Source organism: Arachis ipaensis, chromosome B9 (genome assembly GCF_059453495.1).
Source record: "Arachis ipaensis isolate K30076 ecotype BB chromosome B9, ASM5945349v1, whole genome shotgun sequence".
Taxonomy (NCBI): Eukaryota; Viridiplantae; Streptophyta; class Magnoliopsida; order Fabales; family Fabaceae; genus Arachis; species Arachis ipaensis.
The window spans coordinates 140,476,189-140,493,955 of record NC_142444.1 but is presented as its reverse complement, the minus strand read 5'-3'; the positions used below and the strand labels follow the sequence as shown (position 1 = coordinate 140,493,955).

The window sequence follows — 17,767 nt, the reverse complement described above, 5'->3', positions numbered from 1 at the left end:
ACCTTCCTCACCACCTGAGCGACCCCATCCTCGTCATTCTGATCGACCTCACCGACCTCCAGCATATCTCTCTGATTACTTGTGCAATTCCTCTCTCACCTCTACAAATCAATCTCCCTCAAAGTGCAAGTATCCTTTATCTTTAGTCATGTCTTTTTCTTCTCTTTCATCTTCACATAAAAAGTTTCTATTATCTCTACATTCTGATATTGAGTCAAAGTTCTTTAAAGATGCCAATCAACATCCCCATTGGCGTAGTGCTATGAAAGATGAGCTGGATGCTCTTGAGTTGAACAAAACTTGGCGACTTGTTGATTGTCCTGCAGGTGTTAAGCCGGTTGGCTGTAAATGGGTTTATCGCATCAAACGCAAGCCTGGTGATTCAGTTGATCGATATAAGGCTCGCCTTGTGGCCAAAGGATTCACCCAGACTGAAGGTGTTGATTTCTTGGAAACCTTCTCTCCTGTTGTTAAGCCTGCCACCATCAGATTAGTTTTGGCATTGGCCTCTATGAAGCATTGGCCCATACATCAGTTAGATGTCAATAATACTTTCTTACATGGGGATCTTTCTGAAGATGTTTACATGACTTTGCCACCCAGGTTCACATCTCCTCACCCAAATCAATGCTGCAAGTTACTAAAGTCATTATATGGTCTACGACAATCTAGTCGTATGTGGTATGACAAATTTTCTCATCTTTTGCTATCACATGGATATCAGCAGACTTTATCTGATTATAGTCTCTTTGTTAAATTTATTGGTGCTCAAATTTCTATACTTCTAGTCTATGTTGATGACATCGTTTCACCGGTAATTCTATTTCTGAACTTGCTTCCATTAAGTCTATTTTGCACCAACACTTTCGAATTAAAGATTTGGCCCCTTTAAAATATTTTTTGGGTATTGAAGTAGCTCAATCAGCAAAGGGAATTTGCTTATCTCAGAGAAAATATTGTCTTGATCTTTTGGAGGATTCTGGTTTATTAGGTGCTAAACCTGTTCCAATGGATAGTTCCAAGAGATTATATCAAGACAAAAGTCCCTTGCTATCTGAACCTTCTGTGTATCGCCGTTTGGTTAGGCATCTTATCTACCTTACCACTACTCGACCAGACATCATGTATGCCACTCAACAATTAAGTCAATTTATGGCAACTCCTACTGAATCTCATCTTCAAGATGCCAAGCATGTGTTACGATATCTGAAAACTAGCTCCGGCAATGGACTTTTTTTTCCAAGAGAATTAGAAATTCAGCTTCTCGGCTTCAGTGACTCTGATTGGGCCGGATATCCTGACACTCGGCGATCTTTAACAGGCTATTGTTTCTTCTTAGGTAACTCTTTAGTCTCTTGGAAGACCAAGAAACAAACCACTGTTGCCCACTCATCCACTGAAGCAGAATATCGTGCACTTGCCAACACAACTTGTGAACTTCAATGGATACTAAATCTGTTACGATTTTTACGCATCTCTCATATCCGCCCACCAGTTTTATACTGTGACAATCAAAGTGCTCTTCATATAGCTGCTAATCCAGTTTTTCATGAACGGACCAAACATTTAGAGGTCGATTGTCACCTGGTTCGACAAAAAACTCAAGCTGGAGTGATGAAACTTCTCCCCATTCCTTCTTCTGGGCAATTAGCTGACATCTTCACAAAATCTTTGTCTCCTCAACCCTTCCATCTTAATCTCAATAAGCTTGGAGTTCTCTGTATCTTTCATCCTCCAGCTTGCGGAGGCGTATTAAACCATTCTTCTACCTTAATCCATGACAACAATAAAGAAGTCTCACGGCCCACAAATTCAGCACAACAGAATTCATAAATTTAGTTTTAATTTTAGCCTTTATCATCTTATCTTATCTTTATATTACCATCTTATCTTATCTTTGCTTTTCTCTTTCGTAGACAATACTCTATATATATTTAGTTTTACTCTTACAATTCAATCAATAAAGAAATACATACCAAAGTATTCTTTATCTTTGCGTACTCTTTTTGCACTCTTTCAATTTTGTTATGTAAGATACAGGAAACCAAATTTAACCTCTTCAAATTAAATTACATGTACCCAGGTATATGCATGCTAAATCTAATTTAATAGGGTTGATTTACCTTACATTCATGCTAAATCGAATCATGTCAAGTTGATTTACCTTTATCGCTAGTAATTTGAATTTCATCAATTCAATTTACTACTTGTATGCCTAAATTGAGTTGCATCAATACGATTTATATAAAAATATGTTTTGAAATATGCATGTAACAAATTTTGATTTGGGAATTCACGTTCTAGTTTATAGAGATGTTTTATCCTTAATTTTATCCTAAAACTGGTTTATTATTAAATTATCTTTTACTTCATTCAAAAATAAGATATACAAGTTGCTGCTCCGTAGAGTCAACTGACAAATCTTTTTTTATTTTCGTCTAATTGAAAATTTGATTTTAAAATAAATATTTGTGTGTTTTTTTAATTAAAAAATGAAAATAAAGATAAAATTAGAAAGTGAAATTGAAAAAAAAAACTTTTTAAATTATTTTGGATAACCGTATAAAAACTTTAAATTAAGAAGTAATACAGTTAAAAAATTTTATTAGGGACAAATATAATTCTTCTTTTGTTTTTGTAGAGAAAAGGATAAAGAGATTCTTGACATTTTAGTCCGTAGAAATTTAAGTCTTAAATGATTTGAAAATATATTAAATTCCTGACTGTTAGAGAATCATTAGCATCAATTTAGATCAATTAGTATCGTTTATATTTATATAGCATATATGTATATTAATTGTAGGATTCTATGCCTTTATTACTTTGATTCATTTAGCACCTATAAATACCCCTTGTATATTGTACTTTTTATCACACTGAATAATACACTCTTCAGATTACTCTCTCAGTCTCTTGTTTCTAACATGGTATCAAGAGCTTAGGTTATATTTTTTTTTTTTAGCCACCTTTGGTCCGTTTGTTTTCTCTTTCGGCAGCCTTCTTTGTCCTTGATTTTTCGTTTCTTTTCGACGCTTTGGTTCGTCACCACCCACACCATCGTCTTCGTCTCGTTGTCACAAGTTCAACGAGTCCCAGAACGTCGCCGGAAGCCTCCCCACGTGCCGCCAGAAGTCGCTGCCGTCACCAGCTTCTTCTCCTCTCCAGATTCTTCTCCGACCGTTGGATTGCGCTTTTGATCAAAGGTTCCGCAGCTCCCACGTGTCGCGTCTCTGCTTGCCCACCCAGCACCGTTGGATCTTCAGCAACGATCCACCCGTCCAGAGCGCACCACGTGTCGTGGATTCAACGCCTCCAGCAACCCACGCCCGCGCCCGACCCGAACCGGCCCGCTTCGCCACCTGCGCACCGCACCCGCTGATTCAGCGCTGACTAGGCTTCTCCTCTCCACTCAGACATCGCCACGTGTCACCTTTCTTGCTGACGTGGCTGCTGACGTGGAATCCGACATGGCAGCTGACGTGTCAGACAGTGGGACCCTCCCTAAGGTTTTTTGGTGAGCTCTTTCCGATTTTGCCATCCGTTTCCTCATTTTCTGCTCCAAAATTGTAGTTTTCTCTCCTCTCTTTGATCTCTGAGACTACTATTATGGAAAAATCAGATGTTTTTGCTGCCACAGATAGACAGGGTAAATTCTGTCGAAACTGTAACCGTTCTGGGCACCTCTTCTCCGACTGTCTTTCTGTTGAATGTCGCATATGCCACCAGAAAGGTCATATTAGCTACCATTGTTCACAGCTGTTCTGCCGTTACTGCAAGCTTTTTGGACATTTAATTACTGTCTGCCCTACTCGCCCACCACGTCCTGATCCACTCAACCCGTCTCCTGTCTCTTTATCTGATGTTGCATCTCTTCTTCAGCGTCTTCTCTCCGTTTCTGGTAATACCCCTGCTGCTTTTTTGACCCCTCCAGGTAATTCTAAATGGTACTTTGACTCGGGTTGCTTTAATCACATGTCTCCGTTGCGTAATATTTTCTCGTCTCTGTCTACCACTACAAATGGACCTTCTGTCAATACTACAAATGGCTCCCTCTTGCACGCAACACACAAGGGCTCTATATCCCAGTCTACTCTTAATCTTCCTGATACTTATTACATTCCCAAATTAAACTTTAATCTTATTTCTGTTGGTCAACTTGTTGATCTGGGTTTTGAAGTCACTTTTTCCGTTTCTGGTTGTCGTGTACAGGATCCTCGGACGGGACAAATCATCGGAACTGGACGTAAGGTCGGAAGGTTGTTTGAACTCGAGAATCTTCATATTCCTCCTGTACCAAATCTCTGTGCTGCTTCTTCTCCCTCTACCCTTCACTTATGGCATCAGCGTCTTGCCCACACCTCCTTAGGAAAATTGCGTCCTCTTGTGTCTCAGAGTGTTTTAGGTCAGGTTCCAAATGAATCATTTGATTGCATTTCTTGCCAAACTGCTAAACAACCTGCTTTATCTTTTCACAATAATTCATCTCTTGCTTGCTCTCCTTTTGATCTCATTCACTCTGATGTTTGGGGCCCCGCTCCCACTGCCTCTATGGGCGGAGCTCGATACTTTGTCGTTTTCATTGATGATTATTCCCGTTTTACTTGGGTTTACTTGATGACTAATCGCCATGAGTTACCTCAGATCTATATCAACTTCGCTACTATGATTAAAACTCAGTTTTCCAAGGTCATTAAAGTTTTCCGACGTGATAATGCTATGGAATACCGTGATTCCAAACTCTTAACCTTTCTTGCAGAACAGGGTACTTTATCTGAATTTTCTTGTCCTAGTACGTCACAACAAAATGGTAGAGCTGAACGCAAACACCGTCACATTCTTGACTCCGTCCGTGCAATGCTCCTTTCTTCCTCGTGTCCTGAGCGTACTTGGGGTGAAGCTGTTCTTACTGCTGTTCATGTTATCAATAGACTCCCTTCTTCTGTTCTTGGTAATGTTACTCCCTTTGAGCGTCTTTATCATACCTCCCCAGATTATAGTTCTCTTCGAGTTTTTGGTTGTGTATGTTTTGTTCTTCTTCAGCCTCATGAACATAGTAAACTTGAACCTCGGGCTCGTATGTGTTGTTTTCTTGGTTATGGCACTGAACACAAGGGTTATCGTTGTTGGGATCCTCTCTCTAAACGTATTCGTATATCTCGTCATGTTGTCTTCTGGGAGCACCACATGTTTTCTCGATTCTCATCCTTTGAGTCCATTCCTACTACTCAGTCACCTTTGTTTACTAACCCCAATGTTGATCTTTTTCCTAGTGATGATTCTATAGATTCTATCTCGAGTGACCCTCCACAGCCTCCTGTTCTCCCGCCTTCCATCTTCCGATGATTCCAGACCGGACGATGATCCTGCTCCTACCGTCATGCCTCCTCCTCCCACTCGTTCTTCTAGGGTAAGGAATCCACCTCCTCATCTTCTTGATTACCATTGCTTTTCTACTATTCTTCATCAACATGAACCTAAGACATTCAGAGAGGCCTCCTCAAACCCAAATTGGCAACAAGCAATGCAAGAAGAAATACAGGCACTTGAAAAAGCACACACTTGAGATCTGGTTGATCCTTCTTCTGATCAAGAAGTTGTGGGCAGTAGATGGGTATACAAGATCAAGACTCGCTCTGATGGTTCTATTGACCGTTATAAGGCCCGCTTGGTTGCTCAAGGTTATACGCAAGAGTATGGTATTGATTATGAAGAGACTTTTGCTCCTGTCGCTCGTCCCACGTCTGTTAGAGCTCTTCTTGCCATTGCCGCGGTTAAAAAATAGTCTCTCAGTCAGATGGATGTGAAGAATGCATTTCTTAATGGGGATTTGAAGAAGAAAGTCTATATGAAACCACCTCTAGGATATCCTTGTCCTTCTAGTAAGGTTTGTCTCCTTCGCAAGGCACTCTATGGACTTAAGCAAGCTCCTCGTGAATGGTTTGACAAGTTCAGCACTACCATATGCAGTCTTGGTTTTACCTCTAGCCCTCATGAGAATGCCCTCTTCATTCGTAAAAGCGACCGTGGAGTTGTTCTTTTACTTTTGTATGTTGATGATATGATCATTACTGGAGATGATGTTGATGGTATCTCTAATCTCAAAGCCTCACTTCACCGTACCTTTGAGATGAAAGATCTTGGTTCCCTCAGCTATTTCCTTGGTCTCGAGGTCATCTCCACCGATGATGGCATCTATCTCTCTCAGGCTAAGTATGCTTCAGATCTTCTTGCTCGCGCTGGGATTACAGATAGTCGCACTGAGTCTACTCCTCTTGAGCCTAATGTTCGATTTACCCCTATGGATGGCACTGTTTTGGATAATCCGACTCTCTATCGACAGTTAGTTGGAGGCCTCGTCTACTTGACTGTCACCCGCCCAGACATCGCCTATCCGGTTCATGTACTTAGCCAGTTCTTGTCAGCTCCTCGTACTACTCACTATGCGGCAGTTCTTCGCATTCTTCGCTACATCAAAGGCACTCTATTTCATGGCCTTTATTTTTCTGCCCATTCCTCTTTGTCTCTTCAGGCTTACTCCGATGCTGATTGGGCTGGTGATCCCACTGATCGTCATTCTACTACGGATTACTGTTTGTTTCTTGGCGACGCTCTCATTTCTTGGCGTGCTAAGAAGCAAACATTCACTGCTCGCTCAAGCACAGAAGCTGAATACCGTGCCCTCGCTGACACCACTGCTGAGGTTATCTCTGTTCGTTGGCTTCTAGAAGATCTGGATGCTCCTCAGTCGTCTCCTACTGATGTTTTTTGTGATAACCGCAGTGCTATTCAGATTGCACATAATGATGTATTTTGATTGTCACTTTGTTCGGCAACGTATCCTTATTGATGCTGTTCGTCTCATTGCTGTTGGAACACTGGATCAGACTGCTGATATCTTCACGAAAGCTCATCACCCGACTCGTTTCCGGACTTTGTTATCCAAACTCAAGCTGGTATCCTTAGCTCCCACTTGAGTTTGAGGGGGGATGTTAGAGAATCATTAGCATCAATTTAGATCAATTAGTATCGTTTATATTTATATAGCATATCTGTATATTAATTGTAGGATTCTATGCCTTTATTACTTTGATTCATTTAGCACCTATAAATACCCCTTGTATATTGTACTTTTTATCACACTGAATAATACACTCTTCAGATTACTCTCTCAGTCTCTTGTTTCTAACACTGACTTTCTCAATCTAGACACATTGATCTTTATTATTCATTTGAGTTTGTCAGACTCAACAGAACAATCAAACATGACTCTCATTATACCAACTTGACCGATACGGATGTTCACGTGTGAGAGTTTTTAAAATGAGACAAATTAAATCTAGGGATTGATGTGTCCAAATGTTAAGAAAGTCAGAAATTTAAATATATTTTCAAATATTCAGGACTTGAATATTCGCAAATAAAAAAGTTACTATCAATTACTTGAACTACTTTCTTTTTCCAAAGATAGATCATATATTATTATATTATGATGATTGAATTAAATTATACAAGATATGTAATCGATTTTTGCTTAGTGGATGAAAAAACTTTAACACTTTAATATTTTCATTTATTAAAATATTTACTGCTAATAAAACTTTAAACTTTTATGGTAGCATTTTATGAAGTACAGACACTTCGCTGAGTTGTCGTATTCACGTGTCGGATACATTTTGGACACGACATTCACCGTCACCGATACTCGTCCAACACGTGTGTCTGTTATGTCCAACCGTGTCTTAATAAAAAATAAAAAATTCTTATTCAGACATGTTTGGACACACTTAAATACCATCACGTATCAGTGTGTCCAGTCTTATTCTTAACATATATTTTTAAAATAAATTTAGATATGATACATATTATTATTTATTAAAACAAAAAAATATTTTAAATATTCGATATAATTAAAATAAGACATTAAAAATAATTTACAAAATTAATTTATATTTTAATATTAATAAAATATCAAAATATTATTACGATTTATCTAAAAAATACTTTATATTTTATATGTATACGTATTCCCATGTCATGTAAGATTTTAAAATTTGCGTATCAGCATGTTTCATGTTGTATTGTGTCCTGTATTTATGTTAGTATCTATGCATCATAAATAGCATTTGTATAAGTTTTTTTTTTTTTTTTTGTGACTATTTGTATAAGTTCTTTAAGTTCAAATTTTATAGACTTATAATAGAAAAAAGAAGATAAAATAAGAAAATAATAAATTATAGTAAATAAATAATATCTTTTAGATTAAAAAAAAAACAAAGTTGTATTCATATTATTTATTTTTAATAATAATATTATTCTTTGTTATATAGCTAAGTCCATTATATATGTTATATATGTTAGATTAATAACTATTTCGCATTAAAACGAGAATATATAAACTTGTGAAAATTTCGTAAGTCTTATTTAATTTCTTTAAACTTTTATGAGAAGACATAGTTTCACTGATATCTCAGTTTCAAAAAATTAAGAAAATTTTAAATAAATTTTTTTATTCCAATAATGGTACTATGCGATTAAGTGTAAATATTAACATAACAGTGCAAAAATATCTCGATAAAATAATGAATAATAATACTAATAATAAAAGCACGGGTAAAAGAGGTATAAACATTACTAATATTATTATTATATTATTAATAGACAAACACCAAATAAACAAGAGGGGTATTATGTAATAAATTGCTTAGATAAATTGTTGTATGCAAAAATGATTTACCAAACAAAAGAAGCTAAGCAACACACAAATCCACCTAATTCAGAATAAATTATTCTAAATCGTTGTGATTTATATATATATATATATATATATATATTAAAGATAACTTTATTTAGGTGTTTTACTCTGAAAACATTATTGTTTGTTTGAATAAAATAGAAAAAAAGAATAACATATAGAGTAGGAAACAAATAACATATTTATTTAACAAAAAATACAATTGTGTTTCATTTATGGTTAGCATAAACTATTAGCTAAAAATAATAACATAAAAAATCTATTAAAAAGCTATAATAGAAAAAAAAGGGACTATTTAAAAAATATTTTTACAACGACGATGAATTTTTTAAAAATTGATTTTAATTTTTGCATTTCTCCCTTTTTTTTCGTATAACCTGTCAAGAACAATAAATTTTAAGAAATTAAGAAATGAATGAATGTACTAAAAAAAAAAGAACACAATAAAATATCTAAAATTCAAATCTCAATTCCAATTTACAAGTAGCATCGTACTTTATTTTTTTAATATAATTTTATTTAATTATATATACCAAAAATAAGTAATACAAGTATCGAAAATATTTGGTAAGTGATAACTAAAAAAAATTAACTAAAACTAATCAAAATTTATTTTATTTAATATTTATTAATTATTATGATAAATAATAATTATTAAATAAAACAAATTCTAAATTTTTTTTTCCTCTTTAACATTACATATACAATACCTAGTTACGTCACCATATAATATATACAAACATTTAGACTCTACTTTTTCTAAAAAAAATTTATATAGTAATATTAGTTTAAAACTTTTATTATTGTTTCTATCAAAAGCATTTTATACTGTAATTTAATCAAATTTATTACGATGGTAAAAAGATGGATATTAAGATATAAATACAAAAATTAACCACACCTTAAAACTATGACAACATAGGACTATAGGAGGATTAAGTAAAGTAAGCATGTTAGCACATTAATTTAGGATAAATTATTTAAATAAAATAAATGACAATTAAAATTATTTATATATAACTTTTATAGAAAAATGAGTTGTATACACTTTTTCATAATTCTATATAAATTACGAAAATAACAAAAACCACATAATTTAGCGTAGTTTTCATGCAACGCGTGAATGATTAGAAATCACTATAAGGTAGAGCAGTTTTATACACTTTTGTGTTGTTTTGGGTATATAGAATTTGTTTTGGTTTTTTACCATATCCTTTATTCGAGTAAATCAAGAAATAATTCATGGCCATGACTAATCCATTGTCATGCACAAGACGAAATTTAAATCTTCAATACAGACTAATGAACTAACAATTAGATCAACCTAACTTAATTAATTTGTGATATGAATTAAAAATTACAATAATGTTATTTGTACACTAAAATCAGCCACCAATGTATTTGTGTATAAATACATATGTGATTTAATTTATTTTCAATGTGTATTTGTATTTTAACATGTATTTTATACTGGTAGCTAATTTTAGTATACATATAGAATAACTCTTAAAATTAAGTTGTTTAATTAATTTTTTTTATAATAAAAAGTCTTAAAAAATATGACAATGCTATTAATAAAATTCTTATCTTCTATATGGATTAAAAAAATTAATCCTAACAATTAAATTAAATAAAAAATAAAAAAAGTACAAACTAAATAAATAATATAGAGATAAAATAATTTATTTTATAGATTAAATTAATTTTTTTATTTTATTATTGATTATTAAATTTTTTTTTCATCCTCAATCTCATAAATAATGTGGAAAAACTAGAAGCACATTAAGAGGGTTAAAAAAAATCTATCTATTGAATTGGATAATATATTTATTTATTTAGGCTAAAAATATTAAAATCGTCCCTAATTAATAATTATACATACACTTGACTGTAAAATGAAGAATTGAGGTGGAATAACAATTTTTACTATTTGGTTTCGAGGTCGTACTCATTTATTTTTATTTAAAATAGTAGGTTAATTATAAAAAAATTCAATAAAACAACTTAATTTTAGTTCATATCACAAATTAATTTAGGTTGTTCTAGTTATTAGCTTATTGTACATTGCAATGGATTAGTTCTTGGCTTACCCGAACCAAAGATACGGTCAAAAACCAAAATAAATTTTATATAACCAAAAACCCAAAACAACACAAAAGAGAATACACTTGTTGCCCATATACCCTTTATAAACATGTGTATAATCCGTTACAGGTGCAGCAGTGGACAACACATTAACTGCTGCCTCCTCGAACAGTTTATGCTTGCTTCACCTCCTTAGAAACAACTACATCCTACAACAATTTACATAGAATTATGAAAAATAAGTGTATATGAGTAACTTTTTTATAAAAGTTGTATATAGATAATTTTAATTGTCATTTATTTTATTTAAGTAATTTGTCCATTAATTTACTTCTCTTTTTTTTTATCTTTGCGTGAAAAAACCGTATTTATTATCACTAATAGAAAAACAATTTTTAACTAAAAAACAAGCTAACCAATTATGAAATTCAAATTCCACTAGGCCAAGCTGATATCTTTTAACTTGTTCATCACCGCTTCTTCTAACAACTGTTGTAAATATGAATATTTCAATTATTAATAAAACAAAAATTGCATTTTGAGAAAGAAATTTGGGAGATTTAAAATAAAATAAATTAAATAGATCAAATTATGTGAAAAATAATAAAATAAATTATGCATCGTATAAATTTTATTATTTGGAACAACATTGGTTGATGAATCATTAGGAACATCCCTAAGCTCTTTTGATGAAATTCTTTTCGAAAATAGTTCTCAAAACATATAATCAAGTAGAAAAACTTTTACATACAGTGGATATAAATGAAAAAATTTAGTAATACTCCGAGGAATATGAAAGTCACTACCGTCTAGTATTGGATATTGATTATCTTCAAATAATTTTTCACTTACAAAGATTAGTTCATGAGACACATCATCATAAAAAGTATCAACTTGTTCTAATAGAATGATTTTATAAAATTCTTCGTATGACCTAGGAAGTCGTGATAAATAATTTTCACTATTTTCTTGATTCTCCATGCATTGATTGCATTCCATAGTTTAAAAAAAATGTAGAAAAAACTGAGTCACTTGTATTGTTAAAGAAGGAGACAGAAGAAAAAGAAGATAAATAGTTGCAAATTATAAATTTTCTTGTGGTATGTATATATATAAAAAATTTTATCTTTAAATTGTACAAACATGGAACAAAAAATAAAGATATGATAAGATAATCATAATAAATTAAACTAAAAAGATAAAACCTTTGGTTAGAATTTATATTAATTTTATCTTAAAATTGATTCATTAAATTATTTTTTACTTCAAAATCTACTTTTATTTTAAAAGGGATATTTTGTGTGTGTGTGTGTGTGTTTTTTTTTTTTAAATTAAAGATATGGTTTTTGATTCAACAAATGCTTTGAAAGAAGGTTTGTATCCTAATATAGGACTACCCTTATGAAGCAAATATTTATTATTATTATCAATCATAACACTAATTTAGTCATTCTATCCGCTTCATTTACAACTATTAGGATTGAATTTAATAGAAAATAATATGATTAAGGCCATGCAAATGCCCGGGTGACCTAGTAGTATAACTTTTGTGCTATGAATGTCTTTTCTTTTCTCTTTTGTGGAATGAAAATCATTTTCTTCTTCTATGAGCAAGAGATCATTCTATTACATCTTGCTTTCATTTTTCTATTTAAGGCTGTCATGGTTACATATGATTCAGAGTTCACGATAAGTAAGAACAAAAATATGATTACAAACTATTTTGATTCATGAAAAAAAGCAATAATAACATTTATAAAACAAAATTTTATTAGTGACACCATGTAAATACATTACAGTAATTCACTAATTGTATAAATACTTAACAAGTTAATTAGTGTCAAATCCTTCGTCTATAAAATATGAAAAAATAATCATTAATAATAGTATAAAAATTACATAAAAATATTTTATAACTAGTTTCTATGGATCAAATGCTTTCAAAAAGTTCTTATAGTTAATATATTTTAAGCTAATAACTTTTTGAAAAGATACATCCCCCATCTAAAGGCCCTTCGGCATAGCCATCGAGACTCTAGATAGGAACTAGCCCACCGTCCCTTTTAGCATTGCCATCAAGGCCGGAGAGTTAGGGAATCAAATATTATTAATAAAAGTTATGAGTTACAATTACATCTAGAATGTTCCTGTTCATAGACAAGTTGCATATTCCTACTTCATTGTTCCTATATTTTCATTTTTCAACCTAAATAAAAAATTTTAGTCCATTTACATATTCTTCCTCCTTTAAACAAATCCTCTATCCATTAAAAACTTCGGATTAGGGTACAATTCCTACATTGAAAAACAATTAAAATAGTGTAACTATCATTGATAATAGAGTTTAAAATAGCCAATTTAATATTTCTTATATTAGTGAAAATTGAATTAGACTGACTAATTGAGAATAAAGAAATGATTTACAATGATCAAATTACATCATAAATGATTTTTCTTAACTTTTCTCCACTAGCTAGTCTTTTTTTATGTATAAAATATTTCTGAGCATGACTGGCAAGTTGATGATAAGTTTTTGTTTTGACATAATATTCCGAAATTCTTGACCAATTTGTACCTTCCGCTTGGTACCCTCTAACAAATAATTTACCAAAACATGATTTTTGAAATAAGTATTAACAAATTTTACACAAAAAAATTTTAAACAAAAACATAAATTATTTAATTAGTAACAATTTTTTTCTTTTTTGGTTTTCAGTCCAACCAGAAATGTTATTATGTCAACCACTCAACCATTGTCAAAACAAAACAAATTTAGCAATCAACAAAACTATGCCTCATTTGCAATTACTTTAGAGCTCTTTCAAATTGCTAGTTATTGATGCACAAGTTAATATGAAAGCTTGGATTAAGAAGAAAGCAATGAAGTGAAGCAGAGTAGGTCTTACAAAAGAGAAATGTTAGACTTATATATTGTAGACAATGTACAACCAAGTAGAGATATATCTAAAACAAGAGAAGTGCTCCTACATGCTAATACTAGTTGCTTCACTTTCTTCTTTTGTATAAACAACAATATTCAACTAGATAATAGATAAACAAATAAATAAACAAGAGGAAAAAAGAAACAATATAATAATAATAATAATAATAAATACCTTTGCTCATCTTCAGTCCACCGAGAATATTTCTTTGTATTGTTAGTGTTGGCATTTGTTCCCTTGTTGCTGCCTCCATTGGTGCTGCGGCCGCAACTACCTCCGCCCTGGCATGATAGAAATAAACAAAAGATTTGATAATCAATGAATTTCATATAAACAATACTTTCTTTTTCTCTTCCAAAAAAGAACGAAACAAATGTTGTGTCATTTATTAACACCTTACAAATTATTTAACGATAAAATAATTTGACTAACAAGTACCCAAAATTTGTCAGTTTAATTTTTTCTTTTCTTGATATAAGATTATTTTGACTCTTTTTGTAAAGAAAAATATACAGTTTATTTAGTATTTAATTTTTGATATATATATATATATATATATAATATTTTTAGTAAAAAAACCATGTTGCATGTAAATCAAACATATGGGTTTCGATTTATCAAAACCATTAAATCGAACCTACTGGCTTCGATTTACCATGAGCGTGGTCAGCTGGTATCAAATCGTGTCTTTAGTAGCTGATTCATGCATGTATGTAATTCGAATCCAATGAATTCGATTTAGTGCGTAATAGCTTAAATCAAATTTAATCAATTCGATTTATATAAAATGCAATTTGGGACTTTCATGTAGCCTTTTATATTAGAATTGGTTTATTAAAGTAAATTATCCTAAAACTTGTAAGAAAAAAGAAATATAGAATAAGTAATTAAAAAGAAAGAAAGAAAGAAAGAAAGAAAGAAAGAGGAGGAGAGAATGAAAATATGTATCGGCTAAAAATAAATAAAGAAACAAAAAGAGAATGAAAATATGTAGAGTACCTACTTGTGATGTTGATGATCAGTGTTATAAGGCGGTGGTGGTGGGGTTGTTGTTGTTGCATTGATGATGGGGATGGAGACAGGGTTGTGTTCCAATGTGGTGGTAGGAGCAGCCATTGTCATAGTCATGTTCTCAGATGCAGCAGCATTCAGAGGAGTGTTTGCAGTATAACCGTTATGGATGACATTGATGTCCTTCATCAGCTTCTTGAAGCGTTCTTGCAGTTGCGCCGGGGTCTTTCCAGGGAAACGAGCAGCGATGTTGTGTTGAGCATACTGAAAACAATTGGCAATAACTGACTCAAAGGCTTTGTTCTCCTCCCAAGTCCAGACCTGAGGTTGCATAGGTTGGAGCTGAAGCTGAGACTCAGGTGGTTGATAACCACACACGTCATCAAGAAACTGCTGAAACTGCTGAGGATGAGGGTGGGACTGAGGCTGAGGCTGAGGCTGAGACCAAGGTGGTTGATAACCACACATGTCAGTGAGAAACTGCTGAGGCTGAGGCTGAGACTCAGGTGGTTGATAACCACACACGTCAGCAAGAAACTGCTGAGGGTGAGGCTGAGGCTGAGGCTGAGGCTGAGGCTGAGGCTGAGGCTGAGGCTGAGCTTCCGGCAAACACTCAGCAACAACCATATCGAGGGTGAGACTGATGTGGTTGATAACCACACGTGTCACTGAAAAACTGAGCTACTGTAATCTCTCTTACATCCGGCTGGGGCGGAGGCTGAGACTGAGGCGGAGGCTGTAGCTGAGGTGGTTGATTGCCACCCACGTCAATGGCACACTGCTCTACCATATTCCTTCTATCCGGCTGTGGATGACGTGGTTGATTATTACTCACGTCCGCATCCAGGTCTATCATATCCAAAGGATCTATCATATCCCAACGATTTATCATATCCCAAGGATCCATCGTTGAGAAAGTACCTAGTTCCTCTTTACTCATTCTTCTTTTTCTTCTTACTTGGTTTCCTAATTTTAGATATAGCATTTATATAAGCTTTAGACAGAGTGTGTCACTTTAAATTAGAGTATGGAAAAATAGAAAGTTTTCGTTTTCAGATTCTGTTTCATTTTTAAATTCTATTTCATTTTTAAAATTCCATTCTAGGATGGACCGACATAATGAAGATACCGAAGGTAGCATGCATGACGTTAATAAAAGAAAATATCTATAAACAATAAAAAAAAAACAGAGTATCTATAAACAAACTGATTTTTCAGTCACCAAAAATAAACAAACTGATTTTCAAAATTAAAAATTAAAAACAAAAGAGTTGACTCGACAAAATTTGTTTAAATAGACTAAACTTTTATTTTAAATAACCATGTATCATTAATCCAACCGTTTAAACTTTAAACTCATTGTACATGAGAGCAGCAAAGATTGTTACAATGTAAATGGAAAGTGGTGTAAATGTGGAGGTAAAAATTAACAACTTTTTATGAAATCTAACCGGAGTCAGTGAACGTCGCGCGCCGTGACCCTGGCGGTGCTCGAGGCGACCGGCACGGCGGTGAAACCACCACGAGCTGGATGACGTCGTTTCCTTCTTCATTATCTTCTTCGGATTTTTTCTTCGACACAGTGAGAAGTGTTTCCTGCCTTTTCATTTTCCTTTCTGAGTCTCAGATTTCTTCCTTTCTCTGTTTGTTTTATGAGAATGTTCACCGGCGTTGGAGTATGGTCACCGGAGGAACAAATCGGCGGCAACAATTTCCGACGGCATTATCTTTTGAGTAGTGTGTATGAATGAAGGAATGATGTCGGCGTTGGGAGAAAGAGAGAGAACAGTGATTAGGGCTAATGGCCTAATGCTGAGGGAACATTGCTGTTTTCATTTGAAGGGGAGAGAAAAACATAAGCGTTGAAACAAGTAAATTATGTAAACAATTTTTAAGTAAGTAATTTAATCGAACTCACTCAAGTTTTTATAAGTTTTAAATTAGTAAATAATATTAGATAACTAACTTTTTTTTATTACTTTAAATATCTTTTAATTATACTCTTTTCGTTACTCTTTTAATAGTATATTTTTTTCACTTTTAACCTTTTTTAATTTTAACCTTAATTTTTACTCTAAATTGAAAATTTCATGGGTTCATTAGAATTTTTAATTTAAGATCAGGATTAAAATAAATAATAGTGACTAATAGTTGGTTATTAAAAAATTAATAAAAAATATATTTAAAATATAATTAAAACCTTAAAAATTTTGAGATATTTTTAAATTTTTTGAAATTTTTATAAATATTTTAAAAACAGAAGCAGACTTTATTGATTGATTTTTTAGTAATAAAATTTCCGATTGTGTTATTTATTGTTATTAAAAAATTGGGTGTTCTAATTTATTATGGATATTTATTTTTTTTAATTTAAATCCTCAAAATTGAGGCTCAAATTTGCATGAGAGAAAAAAATCAATAGAAATCGACAGCTCAAAATTGTTGCAAGATAAGTTCAAATTTTTGAGAGTTTTTAAATTAGATTTTCAGATTTTATAGTATACAAATCAAGAGGTTCAATATATGGTGAAATAATTTTGTTTATAAATTTAAAATATTTATACAAAAAAAATACACTATTTTTCTATATTGTTAAAAAATACTACTAAAAAAATTTATCTATATCAAAATTAAAAAGCAGACTTTATTGATAGATTTTAGAATATTTTTTATTTTTATTTTTTTGGTATAAAAATTATTAATTTTATATATTTTTATTTTTTTGGCTATTGAACGGGCTTAATGTCACGGAAAATTTTAGAAGGTTAGATTTAACAGTGTTTGAATAGTTTTCTGGAGTGTTTGAGAATACTCTAGATGGTTCCGGAACGTTCTAGAATGTCCTAGAAGGTCCCGGAATACCCTAGAAGGTTCTAGAAGACTCTGAAGGTCATAGAGTATTCTAGAAGAGTGTAGATGTATATAGAAGTATAAAGAGTGATATGGAATAATCTAGAAATATTTAGAGAGTTGTGGT

At 32.6% G+C, this 17,767-nt stretch overlaps 1 protein-coding gene across 3 annotated transcripts; it reads right to left on the bottom strand.

The window, feature by feature from the left end:
• Nucleotides 1-10,760: 10,760 nt before the first annotated feature.
• On the bottom strand, nucleotides 10,761-16,621 carry LOC107619148 (uncharacterized). Of its 3 annotated transcripts, XM_016321381.3 has the most exons (4): nucleotides 16,242-16,621; nucleotides 14,783-15,756; nucleotides 13,954-14,060; nucleotides 10,761-11,046 (listed from the first exon to the last, which is right to left on the bottom strand). In XM_016321381.3, exons 2-4 carry the CDS (start codon nucleotides 15,415-15,417, stop codon nucleotides 11,030-11,032), a joined length of 759 nt encoding a protein of 252 aa, XP_016176867.1. In that variant the 5' UTR covers nucleotides 15,418-15,756; nucleotides 16,242-16,621; the 3' UTR covers nucleotides 10,761-11,029. The 3 variants fall into 3 exon arrangements, with proteins under 3 accessions (XP_016176867.1, XP_020966004.1, XP_016176869.1); XM_021110345.2 differs by lacking the exon at nucleotides 10,761-11,046 and having other exon boundaries at nucleotides 13,341-14,060; XM_016321383.3 differs by lacking the exon at nucleotides 10,761-11,046 and having other exon boundaries at nucleotides 13,949-14,060; nucleotides 14,779-15,756.
• Nucleotides 16,622-17,767: the final 1,146 nt, after the last annotated feature.

What these genes read in the sequence shown, in the direction of transcription:
- LOC107619148 (XM_021110345.2), bottom strand. Translation starts at nt 15,417, where the DNA reads ATGGTTGTTGCTGAGTGTTTGCCGGAAGCTCAGCCTCAGCCTCAGCCT. An exon ending in ACTGATCATCAACATCACAA is followed by an intron (nt 14,061 to 14,782) that starts GTAGGTACTCTA and finishes CTATCATGCCAG; the next exon opens with GGCGGAGGTAGTTGCGGCCG.